General features: G+C 43.0%; 1 protein-coding gene across 4 annotated transcripts in view; it reads right to left on the reverse strand.

Annotated features, from left to right (window-relative positions):
- The window catches only part of KIF13A (kinesin family member 13A), an 836,323-nt gene that overhangs the window by 128,382 nt on the left and 680,838 nt on the right, over positions 1-27,103 (reverse strand). For all 4 annotated transcript variants that reach the window (XM_078687977.1, XM_078687975.1, XM_078687976.1 and 1 more), the window contains 4 exons: positions 20,566-20,718; positions 6,322-6,399; positions 4,795-4,842; positions 3,103-3,217 (listed from right to left, as the gene is read on the reverse strand). In XM_078687977.1, the coding sequence (XP_078544103.1) occupies positions 3,103-3,217; positions 4,795-4,842; positions 6,322-6,399; positions 20,566-20,718 (394 nt within the window). The remainder of the gene's footprint in view (positions 1-3,102; positions 3,218-4,794; positions 4,843-6,321; positions 6,400-20,565; positions 20,719-27,103) is intronic.

The following is a 27,103-nucleotide window of genomic DNA, read 5'->3' on the forward strand; positions in this document are numbered from 1 at the left end:
GAAAGCTTAAAGGGGTCTAACTGTTTGGATATGCAGTAATGCATGATCCTTTTCAACTTATCTGCATAACAGTTGTGGCTTGTGGACTTTTGCAACTCCCACAGGAAAACCATGCATCATTCTGAGAAATAGAGGTAAACAAACTCTAGGGATTCAGCTGCTTGGAATCTGGGGAGTTGTGTGCTACCCTGCTTGGTGAAGAAATATTGCTGACATGTTGCTTTTCTGTATTAGTACCGTTTCCCCACAGAAGTGTAAGGAACACTTTCAAGGCTAGTCTGTTGGCTTGACTCTCTAGGTAGTTTATGTGGTGCTTAGAGGGCCAAATGCCTTGGACAATTATCAGTGAGCCCCCCCCCCCCCCAATGCCATGAGAAACGTGTCAGTAGAGATGATCACCTGCGGAAGGGAGGTGTATAAATAGCTTCACGAACAAAAGATTGTTTTTGCTCCACCAAATCGGAGAATGCTGGACCCAGGTCATTAACACTAGACTAGATCCAATGTCCTTCTGCTTGTGCTGAGGCTTTCCTGTAGTAGGGCACAGGTGTAACCTAGCACAAGGTACAAATGCTATGCATGATGCCATCATTCCTATTAGTTTCATGACAGTTCTAACTGTAATTGGATGGTGTGTCTGAGAAAGAGGCAGCAGCTGTTGGAATGCCATTACCCTCCGGTTATATGGGTATGCTTTGCCTGTTGTTGCATCTAGGCCTGAGCCGAGGAAAGGCTGTACTTGCTAGGGCTGGAGGTGTGATTTTGAATCCTTGACTGTGAAGTAGAGACACTGCTTTTTGATCGTGTGCTTGGCATTGTTGTTTGATACTGCTCCTGATCAATCAACTAAGTATGGAAAGACGTGTATGGTGTTTCTGCGCAGGTGGGCTGCTACCACCACTAAGCTCTCTGTAAAATCCCTTGGAGCTGTAGTGACTGCGAAGGGTAACACCTTGAAATGGTTGTCTTGTCCACTTATCCCAACTGAAGGTACTGATGATGTGCTGAGTGGATCGGGATATGGCAGTGCAAGTTTTTCAGATCCAGTGCTCACATGAAGTCATCTTGGGGTGATCATGTGAAAGTGTTTGGAAAGGATGAACATGTTCTGTGGTTGGAGTAAGCCATTCTCTTTCGGGATTTAAAAGCACAGGGAAAAGCGGGGAGAGGAGTTGGCCTAACGGCTAAGGCGCTCGGAATCTGGGTTCGAGTCTAGGTAACGACGCCAAAAAACCTCCTGTGATTCTGGGCAAATCACTTAATCTCCCCATGCCTAAAATGAAAGTGTGTTCTCATGTAACGTAACTGGTGCTATGTAAAGCGCTCTGATACCTGATTCGGTTCGGGTCTAGTTCGCGCTATATAAAACTCTGCAAAAAAAAAAAAAAAATACACCTACTTACCACTCTGGTGTGTAAGTACTGGCTCTATTGCACCCTTTTGTAAAAGCAACTGAACCTCTTTTGCAAGAAGTTGAAGATACTTGAAACTCAATACACCAATGAGGAGTGGGATGTTGGGATGTGTTGTGTGACATTCAAGGCAGCAACCTTCCTGTATAATAGAGAATACTCATTGATCTCTGGTGATGTTTTCCCACTATGCCAAGTAGACCCTCAGTCTTCTCATGATAAGTGTGATGTAGTTGGGGGGGGGGGAGGGGGTGTCACTGTTTTACAGCTCAGGAACCCTTTGTGGGGCCACATCTGCCTTTTCCCTACCCATTTCCCATATAGGCCCCTCCCTGGAAGGTCTTAGATTGCTAGGTGTCCTCAACGGACAGTAGGTGCTGATGGTATGGGTTTTCTGATTGAACCCACCAGATTGGCACCTCTCCTGGTTTGCTGCTTCTGCAAAGCAGATTTGAGAGGATTGTAGGGCGAAAATTGATACTTCGAAGTCAGTGCACTTTTGGATGCTGTTGAGCATATATTCGACATAGGAGCCTAATAGATGCTCGTCGTCAAAAGGGACATTTAAAAGGTGCTGTTGCACCTCAGGTCTAAACCCTGACACCCTAAGCCAGGCATGCCTGTAGAGAAGGATGCTGATAATATCCCTTGCAGCCATTTCTGCCGCATTGATGGTGCATTTAGCATTGGCAGTGCTGATTGCTTTCTCCTCAGCAACCAATGCTTGTGCTCTTTTTTGATGGGCTTCAGATATTTGTTTTACCAGATACTCCATCTTCTTCTAGTGGACCCTGACAAATCTGGAAAAGAAGCCCAGTGAATTGGCATTGTGCCAGTGAATGGCCACCCCAAGCACTACCCTGCAGTATCAATTTGTGTAGACACCTTGTCTGACTGAGGAGCGTTTCCTGTGACCTAGGCAAAAGCCCTCTTGCAGGCAACGTAAACAACTAAGGAGCCACAGAGAATTTGTCCACAAATATAAGCCAGACTGTCTGGGACATGGTTGTCCTTTTTTAATAGAGGGGAAGTAACTACTCTGGCTTTCACTGACTCCTTAAAGTTGTTGGAGGTCAACTTGAGCATGGGGTAGTAGTGGACCACACGCTCGGTCTTAGACAGGGCTTCAAATAGGAAGCCGCCCTGTTCTTCCACTGTGTGGAGTTTGACCTGGTTATGTTGTGCAGCATGCATAGCAGCAGCCACAGATGATATTACTCCTCTCCTGAAGGGAGATGGGAAATAAGTAGTAACAGTCAACCTTTGTGGGTAATATGTGAAAAAAATCATACAAAGATAAACTACAAAATGACTAAATAGAATCTCAATCAGTTTCTGTTTCTACTGAAACTTGCTGTTGAAATATACTGATTTGATGCCACTTTTCTTACAGTGAATATCATCAAATATTATCCCTTTGAATAGCAGGGACAGAATAGCCTGTCAACAAACTGATATGTTGGTGCTGCACCAAGCTCAACCAGAAGCACAAGCTGGCTAGATCTACTTGTTTCATATCACTCAAAAACAATAGAATCAAAGACTGCCTCGGGCAGCCCCAAGACATGTATTCTCCCCTGGGTTATGGTTAAATCGAATGATTGGGATGACGCATCAAACCTAAACCCAGGAAAGATAAAATGAGTATACAGGAACAGATTAACAATGATGATGGAAAAATGCATCTCACCACCGCCGCTGTCTTTATTCCTTCTCGGTGACTCCCTGGGTAAGGTGCCATAGCAAGATACATCCTGATAACTGGAGGAACAGTCAGACATCTCAAGATGGCCTTCTGACCAACCCTGCAAAACACAATGACATTCCACAGCATTAGGTAAGTATTAGGGATGTAGGGCAGTAAACATTTACATGGCAAACACTTTTTCATAAACATTTTGTAGTTATTATTAAAATTATTTCCGAGATAGGTACCCATTGTGTGTTTTTGTCTCTGTTATATGTTAATAATTTCGTAATGCGCAGCAATTACCTCCAAGGGTGTCCTAGAGCTAAAAAGAAGGGCTCATAGGCTTTCTTGAAAAGCTATGTTCTCAGCTTTTTCTTGATATAATAATCAGTGCATGGGAGGTACATGATGGAGATAGGAAGCACTGGTGCAAAGTAAGACAGAGAGTGACCTTCTAGTCTATATTACTTTATGCAAAGAACCCCAACCAAACTGACCATGAAGGAACTCAGACAGTGAGAAGTTTTGCAGATTTGGAATTTGTGCTTTAGGAGGAGTCCCAAGCTGAAAAATGCACTTTGAACCATGCACAAAGATTTAAACTGAGCACACATTTTGATTCTGTGCCAATGAAACTGGCTTAGAGCAGCCGAGCTGTAAGATGATTAGGGATCATTAAGGACAGAGCAAGTGTCAGTTTTTCATATAACTTGTGGACATTAAGAGGCCTCAGTACAGAGCAATTCTGTCAGCTTGGCAGCAAATGAGAGTAAACCACCATAGTTAAGATGGAGAGCAGGGGAAAGATTTTCCTCAACATTCTCAAAAGAAAGAAAGAATGAAACAGTCTGTGATCTAACTGTTTGGAAAAAGACAGACTGCTGTCAATGTTGAAGACAACATTTTTATAGGATTCAACTGGTAGTGGAAGAAGATCTAGTCTCTTGAACTACCGAGAGGCATCACAGTTGAAAGGTTGTTGATCAAACAGGACTTCCTCAGTTTTGTCACAATCACGTTTCAGGCAGTTTTCGCTCATACAAGATGCCACCGTCCTCATGCAGGAGCAAAATTATTGGTTCCCAAATATAGTGAAAGCAGTTTAAGGCCTTTCAAGGAATATGGATGGAAATGGCAGAAGAGAAATGGGTAAAAAGTGCCTCACAGTGGAGTGATTGGCTGAAGGTTTGGTGAAGGTCTGTCAACGCAAGTGATGAATATATCACCAGAAACAGTTTCCCAGAATACTAACACACATTCAACAAATATTTGCATAGGGTAAATAATTAATGCTGTGAACAGCCCAGCTATAAGTGCTCTCTCAAATACACAACTACATCCTTCAGCGTTTTAAACATTAATAAAATTGTTGAGGCACTTTTAGCCTCAAATCAATCTTAATTTATTGCTAGCTATGTATGTATATACGAAGCAACTTGCTTGCTAATGGGTTCACAATGCAGTTGCTTTTTCCAGGGTGCAAAATATCTTTTGCACAAATAATGTGACATCATATTATCTGTCTTTGTTTTTAGCACAGTCCGTTTGGACTAGGTTTTGATGTCAAGATTTTGTAGCAGGTCCATTTTCTGGAGTAATGTTTAACTTATATAAAAAAATTTATCAGTTCTCCATCATAAAAGTAACAAACATGGTACAAATAAGAAAGTAGGTTAATAGTAAAATCCATACCTTTTCATCATCTTCACAGCCGGAAAGATCTAATCGACTGGAGGATACCTTGAAAGCACAAAAAAAGAGACAGAGGTAGAGATTAAAAAATCTTACTTTATTTTTCCCAAAACGAAATTGAAGATTTAAACTGGTAAAACCAGCAACTATCTTCATACTTCACAATGCCCCCGCCCCCCCCCCCACCCAAAGGTGCTCAAGGTGCTGTGCATGACAAAATTATATTTAGCCCACTATACAACATAAGTTCCGAGATTTCAGGGTAGTAGATAGCCTGAAGTTCAAAAAAAATGTTTCTTCCTCTAGAATCTAGAGGCAAGTATTGTGGAAGGATCAGGTGTGTTCTCGGACAGTAAGATGCTTGAAATCCGCGGCAAAAAAGCCTAACACCACACACAAGTGAGCACTGTATTCCTTCTCTCTGCCAACTTTGTCTAAGCTATTGCTTCGAAGGCCAGCTCAGACCATTGCCTATGGTACCAATTGCACCATTCCAGCCCCCTGGAGGGTCAAGCCCATCCCCATCTTGCTAGGAAAGCTTCCTTGGCGGTTAGAAGCCACCACAGCACAATCCTCTTCATACCTCTCTTGGATCTCCATTTTATATCGGGCATCCAGCCTGCAATTTCTGCAGTGCCATCAGAGGTACTACAATGTCAGTGATGTCTTGTATATCTTTCAAAATTAGAGCACATAATTCTTTGTGTTTAAGGCAATGGCTCACTCTCAAAATCTGCCAACTATGATGATGAATAACAGAAAGGCTGATGCTATCAGAAGACCTGAAGCAAGAAGAATTGGGTATCAAGACCAAGGGGACAGGTCACCTTGCCAGACTATCAAGTCAAAAAAATTCACCTTGGGAACTCAGTGCATCACAATCATACGTACATAAGATCATTCAGTCATTCGCGCCTATCGTGATTAGTCAACATTCAGTAATCCCTCTAGTTCAAACACAATTTTGTACCACAGAAGTATCAGACATTGAAGAGCTATAATACCACATGTACTAAAAACAGATCTAAACACTTTATCAATCAGAGGTTACAGAACACAGCACATCATGTTGTCAGCTGACCCTTGTACATGCATTTATAATGTAACATTGTCCGCAAACTCTTCATCACAGCGTTAATACTAGTTAGGATGTAAACTCAATTTATTCAACTATTGCAGTCTATGAATCATCCTCTTATTCAACAGAACAATCATACTCTATCATTTTCTCATCCTGATAATTTGAAAGTAGATAAATACTGCAACTCTCCTGGAGGATTGGGTCGAGTAAAGGGCAGAGTGGAGGTGACAAGTTGGGCAAAGGTGACTGGGACGGGTCATCGCTTTGAGAATGTTGGGCACCTACGATAAACTATGACAGGGGTCAGAACGTGGCCAGAAAACCTAGGCATGATGCCAATAAGCAGCAAGAAGGGCAAAATTGCAAAGTGAGTGAAACCATGTTCTTCCCTATGAAACAATAATAATTAATATTTACATACAAGATAGTGTTTGAAACTGGCTTACGTGTTGGACATTTGGAGTGCTGATGCTTCTTCTTATATGTCGGACCTTGGCGGACAAAGCTTCTTTGACAGTGACAGCCTGGAAAAGGGATGACAATACATTCCATTTTAAATAGTGAGTATGCAGATAGCAGTAGAGTTTGATTCTATTTTACAGAAACTTACTTTATACCTGGTAACACACAAACTGCAAATATTGATCCAGTCCTCAATGAATCAATGTTATCAGTTCAGTTCATAAACTTTATTTCGATTTTAAAAATCACAAAAGTTGATACAGAATACACATAGCGATAAAGACAAAATATTTCCAATTTACCTATTAAAATAATTCATCTAATATTGGAACAACCACTCTAACTTTACGAAGTTATACAGTTATATATTAAAAACTCTAAAAATGCCCTGCCAAACCTAATGCTTGGGATACCAGCTATCGTTGTTTCATGTTACAAAACGGCTGCTTTCTTGACATGCAATATCAATGCTATAAAGTGCATAATGCTAATACAAAACCTGAGCATCTACCTTAGGCTCCTTTCTTTCCAGCGAATTACCCACACCCATCCCAGAAACTTTGCAACAGCGATCACAGTGGACTCTTCCATAGATGTATTGAGAATCCTAAATGCCTTGCTGCTGGACCGGGTCCCCAAGTTCGAACATAGGGGTTTCAACCATCTTAACCTGGGTTTACTATAGGCTGGGCAGGCAAATAAAATGTGTATCGCTGATTCAATCGAATTCACGCAATGTTGGCAATTACTGCTGTTCGAGCTACACCATTTATTGATAGATGCATTGGTAGGGAGTGAACCCACCCTAAACTGATGATACAGTTTCCTATCTTTGGGGATGGTGATTAGATCCCAATAGCCTTCGTACTTTACTTTGTGCTTAAAATCAAGGAAGGCTCTGGACAAAGAAGGTACAGTAAGGGCTGCAAATCGCCTCATTGTTATCAAATTCTAATATGCTACCTTAAGCTCTGTTTTGGTTGGAAAGACCGTATCAGCGGGGGAAGTCCATAGGCGGCTCATCCCCATCTCACAGAGTGTAGTTCTAACACACCTTAACCATGGAATTTTGTTTGTGACGTCAGCCTCTTTTACGTCTTTTAAAGCCTGGGCATAGTGTGAAAGCTCAGGGGTCACCCATAGCCTTCTCCAGTATGCTACTGGCCTGTAATGTGCCACGTCCCTAATGGAATGACAGCCCAGATCCGAGTATAGGGGTAATAACGGGGTGGACTGTGGGAGGCAGGAATTTGTTTTGTGCTAACACCAAAGAGTCCAAGTTGGCATATACCGACAGCTCGGCCCCATATAGGATCGAGGCGCCAATTTTGGTGTGATAGATTTGTAATACAGGAGCAATAGGTTTAGAATATGAGGATCTCTGCTCCTTTTGCAATGCACCTGACAATTGGGCGTGCTTGACTGTGAGCAATTCTATTTGGGCCTTCCACCTTAATTTTTTATCAATGTTTACCCCTAGATAGGAAAAAATGTCAGTTTGTTCCAGTGTACCTCCCTTCATTTCAACTCTACCCACAATCGTCTTGTTTGTGCAAGACCATATATTTTGTTTTGTCCACATTAACAATTAATTCATGGTCCTCACAAAACTCCTCGAATCTCGAGAGGGCACATTGAAGGCCCTTCCTTGTCTTGGAGAGGATGAGGGTGTTGTCTGCAAACATGAGTAACGGTATCCTATGCCCGGCTAATGACGGCGCATCAGTTGGGAAGTTCTCTAAATAGTTCACCACCCCATTTATGTATAAAGAGAAGAGGGTGGGTGCTAAAACGCACCCCTGTCTAACCCCCTTCTCTACAGGAAACTTTTGGGTGATACTTCCCTGCGCATCCCCTCTCACCTGCGCGTAGTTAGCGGCATGTAGCTTGACCAGAAGTGCCAGAATATCCAACGGCATACCTAGCTTCAAAAAAGTGCGCCACATCTTAGTTCGGGGAACGAGGTCGAAGGCCGACTTAAGGTCGACGAAGGCTACGTAAATGGTGCCTCCCCCTAGAACTACGGTACGCCAATAAATAAGAATAAACCTGAACACCTGGTCGATGGTACTAGTACATGACCGAAACCCCACCTGGAGGTGAGACAGGATGTCGCATTCCTCCATCCAGGTCTGAATCCTACTTAGTACCAACCTTGCCGATACTTTTTGTATACAATCGATAAGGCTTATGGGCCTATAATTCCCTGGTAAAGTGCGATCCTCTTTTTTAAAAATGGGAAGTTTTCTGCTCCTGCCTAAGTACCGGGCATGGGTGCTCCACTAGCAATGGCATTCACTAGGAGCTGATTGTATGATGCCCAGTTGGTGATATCGTGGAGGAACAGATCAGGGGGGATGCAATCGGGTCTTGGTGCCCTGCCTCTTGGTACTAAGTGAAGTGCATTTTCCACCTCTTTCTTAGTAAAATATAGGGTGAGGGTGGCATATCAAGAAAATCGTGCACGTCGCCTGCACATGCAAACTGGGTTTTAAAATGTGAGACCCACTGGTCTGGTTCCACATGATTTGAAGGGACCTTGTTAGGGGCCCCACTACCCCACCTCAGCAAGTGCCAAAAAGCAGTCATGTTTCTCCCGAACATGCTTCTGGCAGTTCTGCCCAGTGCTGTTCGTCCCAGTCCCTTTTGGCACGATATTGCACTTGTATTCTGCCCTGGCCCTACGTATTTCTGCCCTGTCTTTTGACCTAATTGCCAGGCCAGGCGACAAATAGTGCCGTACCAGGCGGCGGCTTTAAAGCCGGAGTGAGGTGTGGGTTTTTTACTTTTAGAAATAAAAAAAACGTTTGAGCTGTATGAACAGTTCCTCATGGACCTGCACAACTTTAACGTTGAGCTCTTCCTGTGTTACGCAAGTCTGTAAAATACCTAAAGCATTAACTACGAAGTTACTTATTTGCTTCATGTGCTCATCCTTTTTAAGCACATTTGCCCACTTGACACGTCTAGTATCGTTTGTCAGTTGGGCCTCCACATAATCTATACGTGGGGCCATACTGGCTCCACGAGATATGGACATTGGTAATAAGGAGAGCAGAAGCGGGTTGTGGTCACTCTCGGGTCTTTCGCAGACCACCATGTCAACAAGATTGGACCAGAACTCTTTATTGAGTTGAAAAAAATGTATTCTGCTGTTACGGAGTCCAGTGCTAAAGGTATGTGAACCTAGTTTGTCAGAGATGGATCTCCCATTAGCAGCCCTAACCCCTTGTTCCAAGCAAAAAACTTTTAATTGAAGTGCTGCACACAACCATTTTTTTATTACAGGGAGTTCTAACGGGGGAATGGACAACTGGCATCCTCCTCTGCACCAAGGTTTATGTCGTAAATGTCCAGAGGTTCGAATTTGCAGTTAAAATCACCAGCTATTATGACGTTATCACCTCTGTGTTCTAATAAAAACAAATCTAAAGAAGCTACAGTTGGGGGAAGCTTTCCCACCTTGCAGGCCTCTTGAATAAACATTAATAGGTAACATTTCAGGGACCTTAGCCTGGTGTAACCTAATTATAAGGATGTCCCTACAATTGATGTGGAGCTCCTCTACCGTATACTGATCGCATTGTCTAACTCAAGTGGTCAATCCCCTTTGGGTCTACCGCGTTGCCCTTTTTCCGCGACCTTTGCAAAGTTTAAGTAGCCATGGCGAAATACTAGATCCGTTGCCCAGGTCTCTTGGAAAAACAATACATCAGCCTCCTCGAAAAATGTAGACCATTCTGCAGAGGCTGTTTTGTGTGGAAGCCTAGCGATGTTCCAAGAAACAAGTTTGGATCCTGCAACATCACTGTTGTTGTTTCCATAACCTGGCTGATATCATACACCGATTGTCACCCCAGAATCGGAAGCCCCTATTTGCGGTGAGATAGTGCAATAAAAGAAACCTAGTGGCAAAATATGAATATTGTCCCTACTCAAATGCCTAGACCCTGCCCTATCTAGTATAGTTTGGACAAGTAATGGGGACCCAAAGCTCAAAACCACACAGTCACCACTAAAGGATTTCGAGTTTTCCCTACCCATGCAACTCTGCGGATCATTTTAAATTCATGGAATAGGCAGTTACCCAACCCAGTTCTAGTGTTCAACAGGTGGAGGGCTTTGTTCTTTAGCGATGCCCAATGTTCAATACCACCTGGAGAACGAACTGGCACATTAGAAAGTATAATGGTATATGGTGTGGCTTCAGGCGGTAAGTTAAGACATTTACTAGGATTCTCGTTTACACCCTGCAGCGTCCCTATGTCGCGGCGCCCCAAACGTTCCCTACTATGGGCGGCGTTGGGAGGAATGGTATGTGAACTACATGAGTTTACATTAGAGACTGGTACTATAACATTAGCGCTACTACCTGCCTCGTTGGTGGATTTGCTTGTGCTGTGCGCTGCCAGTCTAGGTTCAATAGAGGATCCTTGCTTTCCCTCTCTCTGGGTAGGTGTTGGGGAAGAAAGGTGTTGCTCCATTTTGGACAATCTCATATCTATTTCAGACAGTTTGGTTAGTAAAGGATCTAGCATGGCTGCAATTTTCTCTCCTAGTTTAGCTATGATGGAATCTTCGAAGTTGCTAGACACCTGTCTACTGTTAGTCACATCCATGTCACCTATGTGACTCGGGGTGCCTGGTGCTGGAGCAACATTTGGACCTCCCTCTTTACCTGGACAATTCCCTTTTGTTTTGGCCACTTTACTAGCCTGATGAGAGGTTTGTGGCAGGCCGCTTGCCTTCCGGTTTTTATTTTGAGCCTCCCCAACTTTTTTCTGCAAGGTTCTTTGTTGTCCAGTAAGGATCTTTGCTGGGGAAAGGAATAGGGGGATAAGTTACTAGCTACCACAAGGGAATTATTTGGCTGAGATGTTTGTGACCGAGAGATCACCGGTGGCATACAGTCAACTGCTGGTTCAAGTATGAGTAGGGGACTGGTTAATTGGACTCCGAAGGAAGCTCTGCGGGGATATAATGAGAGTCTCCTTTCAGTGAGCTCAATCTCATGAATAAGAACGACTCTGCCCATGTGAGAAATGCATCCAGGGTGCCCACAACCCCTGAGTCTCCTGCTCCCTTGCGATTAGCCTTATTCATACTAACTTGATGGAATACAAAAAAGCACTACAATACTGTACAAATGAAAAAAATAATAAACAAAAGGCTAACCGGATCCTGGGGGACAGAAAGTTCATCGAAAGAGGGGTGCCCAGCCCTGCCTCTTCCTGGCTCTGACGAGCGCAGACGGGCCCGCCCTGTGCCCGGGCTTTGCCCAGGCAAGCCCGCGCGCGTCCCACGCCGCGTGAGCCCTGACACAGTTTTGAGGGCCAGCTGGATGACGCTGGGTGACACTGCACTTCACGTGAGAGCGCACTGCTCCCTGGGAAATGAAGTCCCGGGCAGTCCGCACTCCATGCTCAGGGGCAACCGCAAACAGAATTTAATGGCCGGTGATGTGCTGAAACTTGGCTCAAGCCCCAGGCAGTGTGGCAGGAGAAAAAGAGCCAGCAAAGCAGGTAAGGGCGTCCCGCGCAGAGGGAGCCCCGACAGTTTTGAGGGCCGGCTGGATGACTTTAGGTGACGCTGCACTTCCCGCGAGAGCGCACTGCTCCCTGGGAAATTAAGTCCCGGGCAGTCCCGCTCCGCGCTCAGGGGCAACCGCAAACACAATTCCATGGCCGGTGATGTGCTGAAACTTGGCTCAAGCCCCAGGCAGTGTGGCAGAAGAAAAACAGGCAGCAAAGCAGGTAAGGGTGTCCACCATTCACATATCACCACATATAGCAAACAGTAACACTTGATCTACGCATAATAGCACGTGCAGTTCAGCTCATAGCCCTATGCTGGGGAACACTATATATCTTAAAAACAACATATTTGTCTATATGTTTCGTACATGCTTCTCCTAATATTAACAAAAACATAGAACATTTAGTAAGAGGATATGAACTTGGTGAATAGTCCACTCTTTGGAAACCATGCTCATGCCATTGTGAGTGCCCAGGGCAAGTTGCAGTTCACAAAGTCAGGAAGAGGGAGAGTGTTTTGAGTGAATACTTAGGAAGGACTACTACAGGGAGATTCTTTCAATATCTACATTAATTTAACAGAATGGCAGGCCATACCTGAATGCAAAGTGGCACTCCTGAACAAACCACTTGGTCATGAACCATTGCATTACCTCTTGACCAAACATGGAGAATTGGGTACCTAGGGGGCAGCATTAACAGAACTAAGAAAGCTGGACCTAGTTGCAACTCAGCTGATTTCATTAGAAGAGGCACAGGCAGTGCTTAATTTGATCCAGTGGTTGCAGACACTTGTTTTTGGGGATCAGGACTTATTTTTCCTTGTCGGGCTTTGACCGAGAACAAGAGAGAAAAAACACAAAAGGGGGAAAGAAGGAGAGAAATAGGGAGAAAGAAAGAATGCAGGGATGAAAAAGAACCTACAGGTGAAAAAAATGGGGGAAGGAAGTGTCTGGTGGTGGATGAAAAAGGCACGAGGTGGAATCAAAACGAAGGCACGGCTAGCAGGGCCGCACACTAGGGAGGCTCAACACACCTCCCCCTTTATCCATCACCAATCCTAATTACCATCAGGCACCCTACTCTACTTGTCTAGTCGTCCTGCAGTGGCTGATAACTTCACTGAGGCATTTTGTGTCCCGGATTGGGAGTTTCAACAAGGGCCTGGTTGCACCCTGCCCAGATGGAGGAGTGCCCCTGGACTGTGCAGCTCAGCAGCCTGCCGGAGTCCATTGAGGTGGCGGTGCTGCTGTGGTACGCCTCCCAAAACTATTGGAGAGCAGAGGCTCCTGCCCTCTATATACATGTAGCCGGTACTCACATCGGATGCATGAGGAGTGCTGTTGGTGCCCGCTGTCATCTATCACAGCGAAAAAACTCAGGTGAGCAGGATTAACTGCTGTGCTGCCGCACCACCACTTCCCCTTCGGCATGTGACAGCTGAAAGGAGCCCGGAGGTCTCATCGGGCCTAGGCTCAGCTGTGGGCAGGCCTGAACTGTGGAGCATGTGGCTCCAATCCTGGTGCTTGTGACCTTGCTGTGCCGCAGATTGGGAGCCATTGCTTAAAAAGTAAAAGTACTAACATTGTGCTATAGCCACGTTATCTCTGAGGCAGGTGGGAAGGGCACTGTTGGGGCTCGGAGGTCTTGTCAAGCCTAGGCCCCATCGCTGGTGCCAGCACAGCTGTTTAAGCACTAAACTTAAATGGTAATACCCGCACAGGACCTGTCCTGCTATAATCATTCATCCTCACTGCTACCACACTACATCTGCTACTGATCACTCTGGACCTGGTGGGGCCTGGAGGTTGGATCGGGCCGTGGTCCCACTACTGGTGTTGATGCGGTCACCCAGGAGAGGTGCAAAAACAACAATTGATGGACAGAATGCAGAACAATGTCATACATTCACCCCAGTACATCGTTTTTTTGCACTCCACACCACCCCAGTTCAGACATGGCCATATGCAAATCAGCCTTGACCCTGTGCCTCATGGGAACAGTCCAGCCCGAACTGCCAAGCCATGTCTTCCCTGGACCGGAATCAAGCATCCTAGGAACGGTTTCTGGCTATCACCCAGGAGAGGTGCCTGATTGGGGGCGTGTGCACAGGGTTTCTCCTGTTGGGCTGGCCTCTCCTCCCCTACATGCAGCGCTAGTTTTGAGGGCGGTAGTGTCCAGGGGCCGGATCAAGGCTAGCTCCTGCCTCAACTTCCTAGTAGGCTTGGGCAACTCCTTTTGAGATTAGTGTTACACGCTGTGGTTGGGCGACACTAGCCCGTCACTGATACGGTTCCTCTCCCTGTTGCGCTACGGCTACTGGGTGTCTGGAATACAAATCGGGCTGTGGACTGTTGGCAACAAGCACCGTCTGTTCACAAGCATGAGCTGTTGCACACGACCAGATGCCGGGTGCTTCTCATGCTGCGGTGCCACATAATTCCTCCTGGAAGGTGCAAGCGGTCCCCACTATAGGCTGCTCCCCTACGTTCATTGACTGACATGGTTACCTGGTGACACTTTAGGCTGATAGTGCTGCAGCGCCCTGCCACACACGAAGGCGCATCGAAGCGGGCCCTTTCTGGTGACGCCTCTATGAGGACTCTGTAGCTTTTGGCAGTCGCATCACTGGCGCCATTCCTTAGTGTGGCCAGAACACTCGTGAATCTCACACTTCGTACAGCTGTCACTGTTGCTGGCCATTGGGGTGGACCACTCGCCCCTGAGCAAGGGACTCACGGCATGCACCACTTGACTGCAGATGCAGACTATGTGTAGACAATTCACATGCTTCTGTGCATAGGAGGAGGTGCTTTTGTACGTAATCGAGGGTCTTAGAAAGAAACAGTATAAAGAAAGTTGTCGATCAAACACACAATTAGTTTATGGATCCTTCTTATTAGGACACTTGGGGCCATATTATTAAAGGGCCCAGGGGCACAATGGCGGGTGCACCCACTTTTTGTGCCGCTGGGGCACTTTGATATTACATAAAAAGCCACAGACAATTATGCAGATTGCACTGGCACACATATAGTGGTAGTGCAAACTCAAGAGAGCGTTCCCTCATTTTCATGGAGTAGTGGTCCAATGCAAATGAGGAAACACTGTCGGAATCAGCCAAGTATTATAGACATGGGGACAGCTGCGAAAATGCCATTAGACAGCGCAGGGACTGTGCACACACATAGAGGTGGTGCAGTCAGTATGCTCACCAAGGGCGCACCTTGAAAAGGTGGAACAGGGTTCCTATGGATGCCCCAGGCCTCATCTGCAGGCGGGTGAACTCACTGCACCTGCCTGCAGGCCATAGACAGCACATTTATTGTGAGAGGGCCCAGCACAGGTCCAATTAAAGGTTCCCCTTGGCGCATTCCAGGGCAATGCGCTTTTTATGTGAAATGATTCCTGGAAAAATTACCATTTTGCCTACAGTGCACAGACTTACTAAAGACAAAATGCATACTCTGAAGAAGGCTTCTAGAGCTGGAAGGTGCAATTCCCGCTCCCAGCAACATCTGCAGTTCAAACTTGAAGCATGTTCTCCGCAATTTAAGTACTTGGCTCGAATCACCCGAAATGAGCGGAGGATACAAGTTACACTAACACTCTGCCTCACAGTGTTCTAGACATATAATTAGGCTGTGGGGTTTTAGGTTTAAACCTATAATAACTGATAAAACCCCACTGAAAGAAAAATAGCCCTCACCGGTGAAAACATATAAACACTGAAAAAACACCTGGACAACCACAAACTAAATGCCATTCAAAGAAAGGAAAAAGAGAGTGAAAGTCAATTTTTTCTTCCTGAAGGGGTCAATACAATGTAACTTTGTTATACAAGTAGCAGTTGGAAGGCCTGGCTAACATTATTCTGCTTGAGTTTTGTTCTTTAGGGATGCCACTAAAATATTGTTTCTTCTTCCTTTTACTTTTTCAGTTTTGTGGCCTTTGGTCTAAAATGCAGGGTTTAATTTCATGTTTTAGGTCTAGTTTAATTATTTTATAAACTATAGAGAATCAGGAAATATCAAACTCATATTTGATATTTTGGCTGCATTTCATTCTTTCACCGATAGGTAAAATGGCTGGTTTCATAAAAATCTTTCCTAATATGTGTCATTACATTTACCCACAGAGAATGGGTAAAAACCCTTAACACATCAGACCATAGTTTCTAGTGGGTCAGTATTGATAGTAGGTGAATTGCCAATACCTCAGGCTTTAAACATTCAATGCAAGGTATAGTGACAAGTATATATATCACCAAGCATCTGGGATAGTGGTGAAAACATGACACCAGACTTTTGGAAAACATGGAATGCAGTGTCACTTGTAATGATCTGCAAAAAAGGTTCTTTCCAAGTTCAACAAAGATTAGAGTGATATTGTTTGTATTTGCAGTGATTCAGCTACGTATATAAAAAAGTTGTGTGATGACCTGTCAAAATTGATACCCGAGCTGAAGTGATTCCCTGTAGTAGATCCTTGCCACTTGTTAGATGGTATGCTGAAAGCCTCTTTACAAACTTAAGAGTTAATGAGGGATGCTATTGACTTTTTAGTCCATTCTGGTGCACTGGTTTCTAATGCACAGGAACTAAATCTCAAATATTTATCATTTCGTGCTTTATGTGGCATCAAAGAAAGAGTCATCCCAACTGTGTCCCTTAGCTGCTGGTTCTCAGCCCAATGGGCTAAGAATGCTAAGAGGGCCTTTTCAAGGAAGTTTACATGGGAAGGAAAGAGCGAGCGCACATGACCCAAAGATTCACTGAAGAAGTATTGTATGGTTTACTACAATAAGATTAATTTGCAAAAATCTATTTGGACCTCATATACACTATAAGTACACTGTCTATATACCATGTTCTTTCAGTGAAGAAAGCAAGCATAAATAAAAGCTAAACGTTCCATAAACACCGGAAAAACACTTTTTCTGTTGTTTTTAGTGGCGCGAAAATGTGTAACCACTGATAACAACTGTTTTTTAAGATATTGAAAACACTGAAAAAAAACCACCAGAATTTACCAAAAATAGAAACTGAAAACAGGAAAGCCTACATATAATTATTTAACCATGTAGGAAACCAAGGATTTTCTTAGAAGCCCAATGCTAGCACTGCTGAATGCTGGGAGTGAAGATTAAGAAGGCAGCCTAGTGTAGATTCTACCTCCTGTCACTTTCTTCCACCTCCATGCAGTTGCAGTCTTTTTATTTCACTCTTGGAGATCCCTTTTATCTCTAATTTCTCCTTTTGTCACTGGTTTGCCATCCTCCTCTTTCTCCTTCATTTTCCTCTTTTTTTCCCCTGGGTCAAAGTTTAATGATGAAAATCAAGTCCTGATCTTTATAAATGAGTGCAACTGGCCATCACCTGCAACAGCTGGTGTACTTAAGCAATGAATGTACTACAAAGTAGACTTTAGAGGATTAAAGGTCTGAATGGCAGGGGAAACACTCTTACTTCCTAGAGCTGCAGCCGATTGTGTCAATAGCTACCCTGTTCGCACAGGGATCCTTTATATGATCATTACCTTGCAAGGGCTACTTCAGTTACAATTATTGCCTCTGGATATGACTGATTGAAATGTCTATGCTGCTGATCAAGAAAACAATACACTATTGTCCGTCTCCAAGCTTGTGTCCATTTATAATCCAGAAATTAATATGGGGAAAGATAAATAGAGAAGACTACTTTGTCACTTTACAGTGACATTTTGACACATATGAAGATTAAATCCCACAGCACAGCACATCACAACTACACTGCCACTCCACCAAGCCCTTGCTTACATGGCAAGGGTAATAGTATTATGGAGTTTGTATGATAAGGTTTCAACTGGCATGATCCTTTATCTGAACGACCTGCATTCTGCAGCTTGAGTAAGGAGTACTGCTTTCAATAAACACACTTTGTCAGGTCAAGAAAGCAGGAACTCTGCAAAAGCTGCAAGGAACACATTACAGTAGTATACTGACAACAGGTCCAGAAAACTAGGACTTGTATCTCCCGCTTTCTATACAACATCTTTGCTAATGGTATCCAAGCAGCGTACTGCAGAGAAACCGTATTGTTGTAATTTTCAATGAACAAAAAATGGGTCATGCACTTCAGGCGGAAGCTTTACTTGCTTGATCATTAATATGAATACCTTTTTCTTGATACTGCGTTACCAATGAGTAAGGCTATTACCTTACACCTGTGGATGCCCTTGGTCTCCTTACTGCTTGCTCCCTTTTCCATTCAGTTGAAACTATATCTATAAAATAAAGAAACAACAAACTGAATTCTTTCCCTTTTTTTGGGAAATAAGATTCGGAATTTCTGCTGTGTACCATTCTAACTGGTACTTCATATTGGACACTAAACACCCAAATAGATGTTTATGGGTCACAATGTGGGTATTGGATATTATGGCAGATATTTACAAAGTGGTGCTCATCTTCCTGTACTGACATTTTTGCTTATGATGAGTTCTCTTATTGAATGTTTACTTTTAGCAAATATGTTTCTCAGCAAGGGATTGCTTTTGTAATGTATTACAGACTGAACATTTATTGGTTTCTCTCTACTCCGTTTATATAGATATCTGTGATCACAAAATGTATCCTAGCTGAATACTATTGATCACAATGCAGTCCTGAAGAAGCAAGGATGACAACGAAATGTGTTGTCTGCAAACACCAAACGTCAAAGGCTGTACCTTGTGACAGCCAACCCACAAACTATAAACTGTACTAAAAAAAATGCATTTTTTAATGATGAATTAGAGACATAAGCAAATGTATTCTGGTAGAAGAGTGTTTTAAAGTTTTGTAAAAATCTCAAAATAAGAAAATAAATTATTTGTGAGATATACATTTTAGACATGATTGTACTCAGAGTGCAATACCCTCCCTGAAAAAAACGAAGTATGACAAGATCCTCTGTCTGACTGATCTACGTTTTGCAGTCTGAGTGCTGCTTTAAAGAAACACACTTTGCAAAGTGAAGACAGCAGGTGGACTGCAAAAGCAGCAAGGAACCAATTACAGTAGCACGCTAATCACTTGCCTAGAATACGAGAACCCATGTCCCCAGCCTTCTCTACAATATCTTTTCTAATGGTGTCCAATCAGTGTGCTGTGGAGAAATACTATTGTTGTAGTTTTCAATGAACAAAAAGTGCGTCAAGCACTTCCCCCTTCTTTTTGAAAGCTTCTGTTCGTGCGTGCTGGAAAGCACTACCTGCTGATTTCAGCTGGAGGTGGCTGCAGACAATGATGCAGCAGATTGGTAACAGGTGGTGTTGAATAAAAAAGATTTTTGTAGCTTAATTGATGGCAAGAGGAAGTGGGGCTCTGTATAATATAATAAGAAATAACTCATTGTCAGCAAGAAGAGAGCAGGAAGCAGACAGCAGCTGTAAACTATAGTCATTAGATGTGGCTAGAGTGATCTACTGAAAAGAGACACCCTTGAGCTGATGGCTGACCCTGAGAAATTTTTGGTTTGACTCAATATCAGAATTGTTAGCTAAAGTTTATCATCCCCGTGCAAAATACCCTACTTTTTCGGGGTTAAAAACCACAGACCAACAAGCCACCAGGTGACACCTTTTCTTGGCTTGGCTCCGGATGTTGCAGTACTTTCTCTGCAAGTCAGCCTAGAGTTGTTTTGGGGGCACTTCTTCCTCCAACAACGCGCTTGACTTCAGTCAGCAGCCAAGCAGAAGCTCCATGGCTTGATCAAAGTTAACTTGTTGAAATAAAATAAAACCTAGCGTTCAACCTACATTAACAGTAACTCTTGGCCCAGATGCATCTTTCAGCATGGAACAATATAGACTGAAATGGCGATAAACTGACTGAAAGGCAATTGATACAAGTCAGGTCTCTGCTTCAGACATATCCTGATTTGGCCAAGCAACAAGAATCCATAGTCGTAGGGCAAATTGTATTTAAAACTGATATGGACCGACACAGAATGATGAAACGTTGAGTTTGAAAAAGATTGATCTTACAACATTAAGTAGCGGTGTGAGATAACCATACCCCCACGTAGTTACTCAGGACATCCACACAGTAATTAAAAATGTGGGTATGTCATTCAATTCAGGTCTCATATTGCAATGAGTCAACTCACCGAGACAGATAACAGGTTATATATGCTGAAGCTTTACACAAATATCTCTCATACTCCAAACAGTGGTAGGTTCTCAGAGTGATGAAGGGAAATATACTCTCAAATATACAGTAAAGAGGGTTTGATAGGGCTTTACTGTAGGAAATCACAATCAGACGCTATAGAGTTATCGTAAAACAATTCAGTTTTCTCTTTACATGTATATTATAAGTTGAACACCATTCTGTGTCACAACTGCTCAATAAACCAACCAGACGCTGCAGTCTTAACAGCAGCAGTGGATGCTCTACGTTATCCATAGGTGCCAGCAGGTGTGACAGCAGCAGAGCTGCCAATTACCCTATTGATACAGGACAGTAGGTTTTCACTAACATCCCTTAGAAAAATGTCCAACATATACGCCAGATCATAAGCTCAATGACTGGCTTCCAGTGTGCAAAAATGTATAATTAACCTTGTTAAAAACTTTACAGTTTTACATGTAAAAGCACATCAGGAATGCCCTAACTTGTTAAAGCTTTACTTGTTCAGAACATGAGACGGTCTTCGGATGCATAATACTTGCCTGCCGTAGTCGTTCAAGACTCAGAATGTTCTCCACCTGCAGTACACCACGTGTATATTTCTCAATGTAGGTTTCTCCATCTGTTGTGCCTTCATATTCACTACGAGCAGCCATCAGAGCCAGTGTTTCCCGATCTTCTGTCTCTTCAGTAGCCTAAGTAGGTGACAAATGTAGAAACAAAAACATAAGGTATTGTACAAAATGACCTTTCTGCAGAGTAGGCCCGCCCATGCTCTGCGGCAGAGCAGATGTGTGTATAATCTTGGCTCTTTTGTGTGATGGCTCAACCTTCGTTTTGAGTGGATATTTTATGTGAATTGTTTCAATTTCACTAGGAGGTCACCCTTCCAGAAGACTGTTGCCATATTTGATCACTTTTCACGAGACTTTAAAGATAAGAAACATATATTCAAAAAAGCTAAGTTGAAAAACCAGTTTACCCCGAATTCCTTGTCGCGATTCCGGAAGACATTCTTTCTCCTGTTAAGGTATTTCCAATCTTAATCCTAAAGCACCTCAATTCCTCTGGGTTAGGGCATCTTCAAAAATATTTAAATAAATAAATTTCATGAATGAAAAAATTATGCACCTTCGGTAACACTAGTTCTACAAAAACTTGGTGATTTTTAGGCCAAGCCTGGCAGCGCATGCGCTGCTCTGTGCGGTATGCTGTATTGAGGTAGGGACTTTAAGCTCTGCCCACATTTTTCATTGGCTTATGTCATTGTCCACTGTAAACTGTGGCTGTTCATTGGTCAAAAGGCTTAGTAGTCCCTCCTTAGTACCGCTATATTTAATTTTGCATCCTCCCATGGCGACAGCCCCTGTTACGTGTGTTGTTGCTCGGTAGGCTTTAATTCCAGCCTCCGAGCACTATTTTCTTAAATAGCTTTGTCCTGACTGCTGTTGCAGGACAGGCAGGACATGCTCTCTCCTAATGCTTTTTAAAAAATGTTTTAGTTCGCATTTGCAATGTAATAGGTCTCACATTTGCAATAGTTTAACAAAAGTTTAAGCTATTGGCATTCTAAATGACAATGCATTTTATTTATCGGTTTAAAAACAGCACATAAATAAAAGTCATTGTCATTTACAATGCCAATAGCTCAAACTCTCATAAATGCTAGACCTATTGCATTACAAATGCTTGTTTTCTGCTCCTGTCATGAAAATGTAGATGCTGCACTTCATGCTGTGATGACTGATTCTCCAAACGCTGCATTAAGTTGTCATGGGAATTATTCTTAAAAATAAAAGTTTTAAAATTATCCAGCTTTTAAACCCTAAAACCTTTGTACTCATTTTGTGAAAAGATTTAGAAATTTTTTAACAATCACAAAAAAAATATGGATGACAAACTATTAAACTGGCTGCCAAGAGTCCCGACACCTGAACACACAAAAGAGAACTGAAGAGACATGAGTGGTACAGCGCCATTCATGCACCAACGATTTCCAGAAACCACTTATTAACATTAGCACTTCACACAAGTATGGGGATAGTATGGCAATAACCTTTACGTTTTGGTAACACTGAGAAGTTATACGAAAAAACAAAACTTTTTCCATAATCTCTTCATTTTACCTTCCTCTACAACATCAGAGTGCTTCCTTCTATTGTTTAAATATGTCCCTACTACTTGCCCACTGAAAAATTTAGTCCATCACAACTTTCTGTAAAAACACTAAGGAGTATATCATTTACCTTCAAAATATGACATTTTCACCTCATGTACAATCTACAAAGACAGCCCTTCTTTGTAAGGCCTACTATTTCACGAGAACACTTAAACAGTCCTTAGTTCATATTCTTTAAGACCAATCTGCTGAAATTACTACTATGAAACATCCAATTAAAGAGCCATCCCACAGAATCTCCAGCTCCAACCACAGTTGACTCATATCAGTCCTACGTTTGATGTTGACAAAATTTGGTTTGCTGCCTTAGGGCCTCCTCCTCATCTTCTTTTCAATAATGTCTCCTACTGGGTTTTCTATAAGAGTTCATTAGTTTCTTAATGTACTCAAATCTCCTATGAACCATTTCTGTTTTGGGCTATCAGCCCCTTTATTAGAATACTGCCTCTGTAATCTTAATCTAGGTGTATCTAATTTTGAAAACAATTTTGATTATCAGTCACCAAAGTCCTCCTATTTCGTTCATCCTTACGCTCCAAGGGCAAAGACATTTTTACTTTAATGAAGAATCATCGCAGAGGTAGTCAGCGTCTGCAATGTTACGACAGCAATCCTGCTGGTCCTTTCATATTTCCAATAAAAACATGTTTCACCCTGAGCCTAAGCATGGTGGAGACACCATGGTGACTTCAATGCCAGCATACCTCTAAAAGGATTCTACTGCGAAATACCATTCCCTTGTCATAACACAGTAAAAGGATTGTGGATACATCAAGAACATTATGATGGAAAAATGGCTTAGTGCGATGAAGCTCACCGTGGACAACTGCTGTGATTTGTCAGTCAAACATGAACATCTTGCCAGGAAGCAGAAATGTAAATATCGAGACATTCATACTTCATGGAAATAGACAGCCAACTGAAAGCTCATCATTACTTTCTTTCTTTTTTAAAGTGTAGATAAGAGACTTGACAAGCTTAAACAAGTACGCTGCAGCACATGCAGAAAATAGTCTAAAGCAAATACAGAAATCATAGAAAATTGGGTCTTGCTACTATATTAATTTTCTGTAAAATAGACAGAGGGAAGAGTTTGCGGAGCTTGAAAGAGAGATGAGAATCTACAGAGTTAATAGTGACACTGGAATTAGTAAAGACGTAGAATTTCTACCGTCAACTTTTCTTTGTTTAAAGTCTCTCTCAGGCCTACTTCGTTGGGCAACTGCTCAATGCACATTATCTCAGTGACTAAAGCTAGATTCTTCAATCGTCTTGCTCTGAAAGGATAATGTTACTTACCCAGTTAGCATCTGTTCTTGGCATGTAGAGCTGTAGATTAACATGCTTTGCATACTCCTGCCATCTAGTGTTGGGCCCGGATGTTTGCAAGTTGTTTTTCTTCGAAGACGTCTTTTCAGTCGCGAGATAAGGTGACTCTTCCTTTCAGTGATAGTGCGCATGGGCTTCGACTCCATTGTAAGATTGTTTTCCGGCAGAGGGTGAGAATGGAGTTAGTGAGTGTAGAATACAGATGTCAATGCATATGTATGTAATGTAAGAAACTGCAACAACTATAGGTACCCGTGGAGGTGGGTGGGCACATGTGAATCTACAGCTCTTCATGTCAAGAACAGATGCTTACTGGGTAAGTAACATTATCTGTTTGAGGCATGTGATCTATAGATCACATTCTTTGCATGGACTATACAGCAGAATACTCCCAAAGCGGTGGCTAACCTGTAGCTGTTACAGTTGTTTGAAAAAGTGTTTAAGTACTGCTTGCCTACATTAGCTTGCTGCCTCGCTAACACATCTACGCAATAGTCCTGGGTTAATGTGTGCGGCAAAGACCATGTCGCTGCCTTACAGATATCAGCTAGGACAATATCCTCTAAGAAGGCCATAGTAGCCCCTATTTTGCAAGTTAAATGCGCTCTGGGGGTATTATCAAAGTTCTTTTTGCTTTCACATAAAATGTCTAGATACGCTTCACAATCCATCTTGCAATGCCTGATTTAGATATGGGATCGCCTTTGTGTGGTGGCGAAAAAGCAACAAAAAGCTGGTTTGTCTAACAAAATTATTTAGGTTTTTCTACATAATATAGTAGAGCTCTTCTTTTTGGTGATTTTGCTTAGAATCAGAAGTAGTGTTGGGTAAAGCTGTCCTAATCAAGTTGATGGCTCTGCCCCGCGTTCTTTATGCCATCCAGAACTCAATGGATCCAGTTCCCAAAACATATTTTAAAGAAATAGAGAATCTCCAGAGAACTCTCTTATGGGACAGTAAGCCCCGGATAGCCTAAGCAAAGCTCACCCTTAATTGGTACGATGGAGGCATCAGTCTCCCAGACATTAAAAAATATTATTGATCGGCCCAGCTCGCTGCTATAAACCAGGGGATGAACGGTCGTCCTGATGACCCAGGATACGCCATGGATAGATGGCTTCTCCCAGGAGGGGACTATAATAGAGCACTCTATTCTAGGCCCCGTAAGTACCCCCTTACAGGTCCGACAACGCACTCAGTCTGCATATGGCATGATTTGAACAAACAACTGGGTTGGGACCGCAGACTCACTCCGACTACCCCCCTCTGGAATTCCGAAAAGCAGGAAACCTGTGGCAAACCAAGGGGTTTGATAAATAGGACCTCATCGAAATTTTCCAGATTAAAGACCCCTGGATCAAAGACGAAATTCTCCCCTTTGCCTCCCTACAACAGCAATATGGTATGGCAGACACTGAGTGCTATTGGTACCTCCAGGTTTGACACGCTCTTCACACCCATCTCGCTAATAAGTACCCCCTGCCTGATGCCTCCCCCTTGGAGGATAGAATGCTTGACGGCCACCTCCCCAAAAAACCATCTCCCTGATATACAAAAAACTAATAAATAATATGGAAGATCCACTCCAGTCCCTCAAAGACAAATAAACTAGAGATGGCCTAGAATTGAAGGAAGAAGACTGGCAAGAGGTGTTCTCCTCCCCGAGAGAGGTAGCGATCCAGGCCATGCTGCGATTGGTGCAACTTAAAATCCTGCATAGGATTTACATCACTGGGCCGGGATTGATCCGTATGGGCAGAACAGATAGTGGGGAGTGTAGAGGGGGGTGTGGAGAGGTAGGCACATTTATCCATATTATATGGGACTGTACTCACATACAGACATACTGGAAGGCTTTACACCATATTCTTTGTGAGGTGCTTGCGGTCAATTTGCAGCCGAAGCATGTAGGTGCCTCCTAAACATTTGGGAACCAACAGACCTCACCTCTTACACCAAACAGTGTGCAACCTTGGCGGTAAAGATCGCAAAAAGGAACATAGCACAAAACTGAGGGGCTCACCTACCGCCAACAATAGGTAAATGGAAGGAGGATTTGGACTGGTGTATGTTCCGGTAAAAATCAGTCTATGTCGCAGGAGGGTGTCCCAAGAAATGGGCCAGAGTGGGGAGACCTTGGAATTCATATAGAGGGAATATTTGCGCTCCACCTGCAACCCTGAATGAAGAGGAGACTCTTGTTACACCCTAATGTTCATATATTATTCACTGTGAATTGACTCTCCGTGACCCAGGTCGGAAACCTGGAGGTTGTTTTGCCTCCTGCACTTGTGATGATGTGATGTGTTATGCCGATACTCTTTAATAAAAAGAATTATAAAAAAATAAAAATAAAATAAATATACAGAATATCATGGCATGGTGAAAAACATGTTTGGCTTTGTATTATCTAATAAATGGAATTAAAATGTAAATTAATAACTTTGTCTAGTCATGATGCGATTGCTTATGTTGTGGCTTGTGTTTCTGCAGAGTACTGCAACTACAAGGAATGATGCAGACTATACCCGCTTCACTACTCTGGCTGACAAATGTCAGCACAAATACCTTGTTCTCCTGGCACTATCCATTACAGTTGGGTACCTTCACAATGACTTAAGCCAGAAATGCTGCCTCTCTCCCTCCATCTTACGAACATACATCTGGCCTTTTTTTAAGCAGATTTAATACTGACATGTGGTCTTGATTGATAAAAAGGCATGCTTGCATCTCACCTTCTTGCGCCTCATGAAGTGAAGTACCTGATCTATGGGTCACCAAATGACAGCACATTGGCGAGGTTACTACGGGGCATTACTTTAAGTTCCATGTAATTTTTAAGGAAATACAATTGCTTTAAGCCTAGCCCACTCAGCCAATTGCAAGTACTAAAAAATGCTAATATTAAATGGCTGAAGGGGGCTGACCTCAAGCCTATTTTTTTTTCTTTTGGAAAACATGTGATTGCATTTTCAACAATCAAAGAAAATAAGGCTCTGATCAAATATTCGAACATTACATGCATTCAGCAGGTCACCCATGAAACATCTTAGAAAGTGCATTGAGGGTATTATAGCCATCTTTCACACAACATGTGTAATACGCTCTGTGTAAATACTTCAGATGTATAGCCTTAAATTGACCTTGGTGGCCGGAATGGGAAGGAGGGAGGTTGAGTCGCAATAGAGGAGGGTGGAGTAATCTATGTAATCTGCATTACTCATCTGTCAGATGCAAAAGCCACCCCCTCCCCCCCTTTTTGCCAAACCACCATTCATCTTAAATAATGAGATGAAATGTCATATAAGGAGGTGATGTATGTGGCTGCTATACCTCATTGAAAGGTGGATTTCAAACATTATGCCAAAGCAAACTTCGGAAGACTGCAGCTCCGCAGAAATTCCATCAATTATGCCTCAACTAAGGTAAAGAAGTGAGGTACAATGGATGGGTAATTTTGAGATGATATAGTAATTGTGGTAAGACAACCATCACATTAAGCAGCGTCCAAGGAGGTTCCCACGGCCACTTCACTGAAAATTTTGAAGGCATTGAAATCCGGCTCCCCAGGG

Source organism: Lissotriton helveticus, chromosome 4_1 (genome assembly GCF_964261635.1).
Source record: "Lissotriton helveticus chromosome 4_1, aLisHel1.1, whole genome shotgun sequence".
Classification (NCBI taxonomy): domain Eukaryota; kingdom Metazoa; phylum Chordata; class Amphibia; order Caudata; family Salamandridae; genus Lissotriton; species Lissotriton helveticus.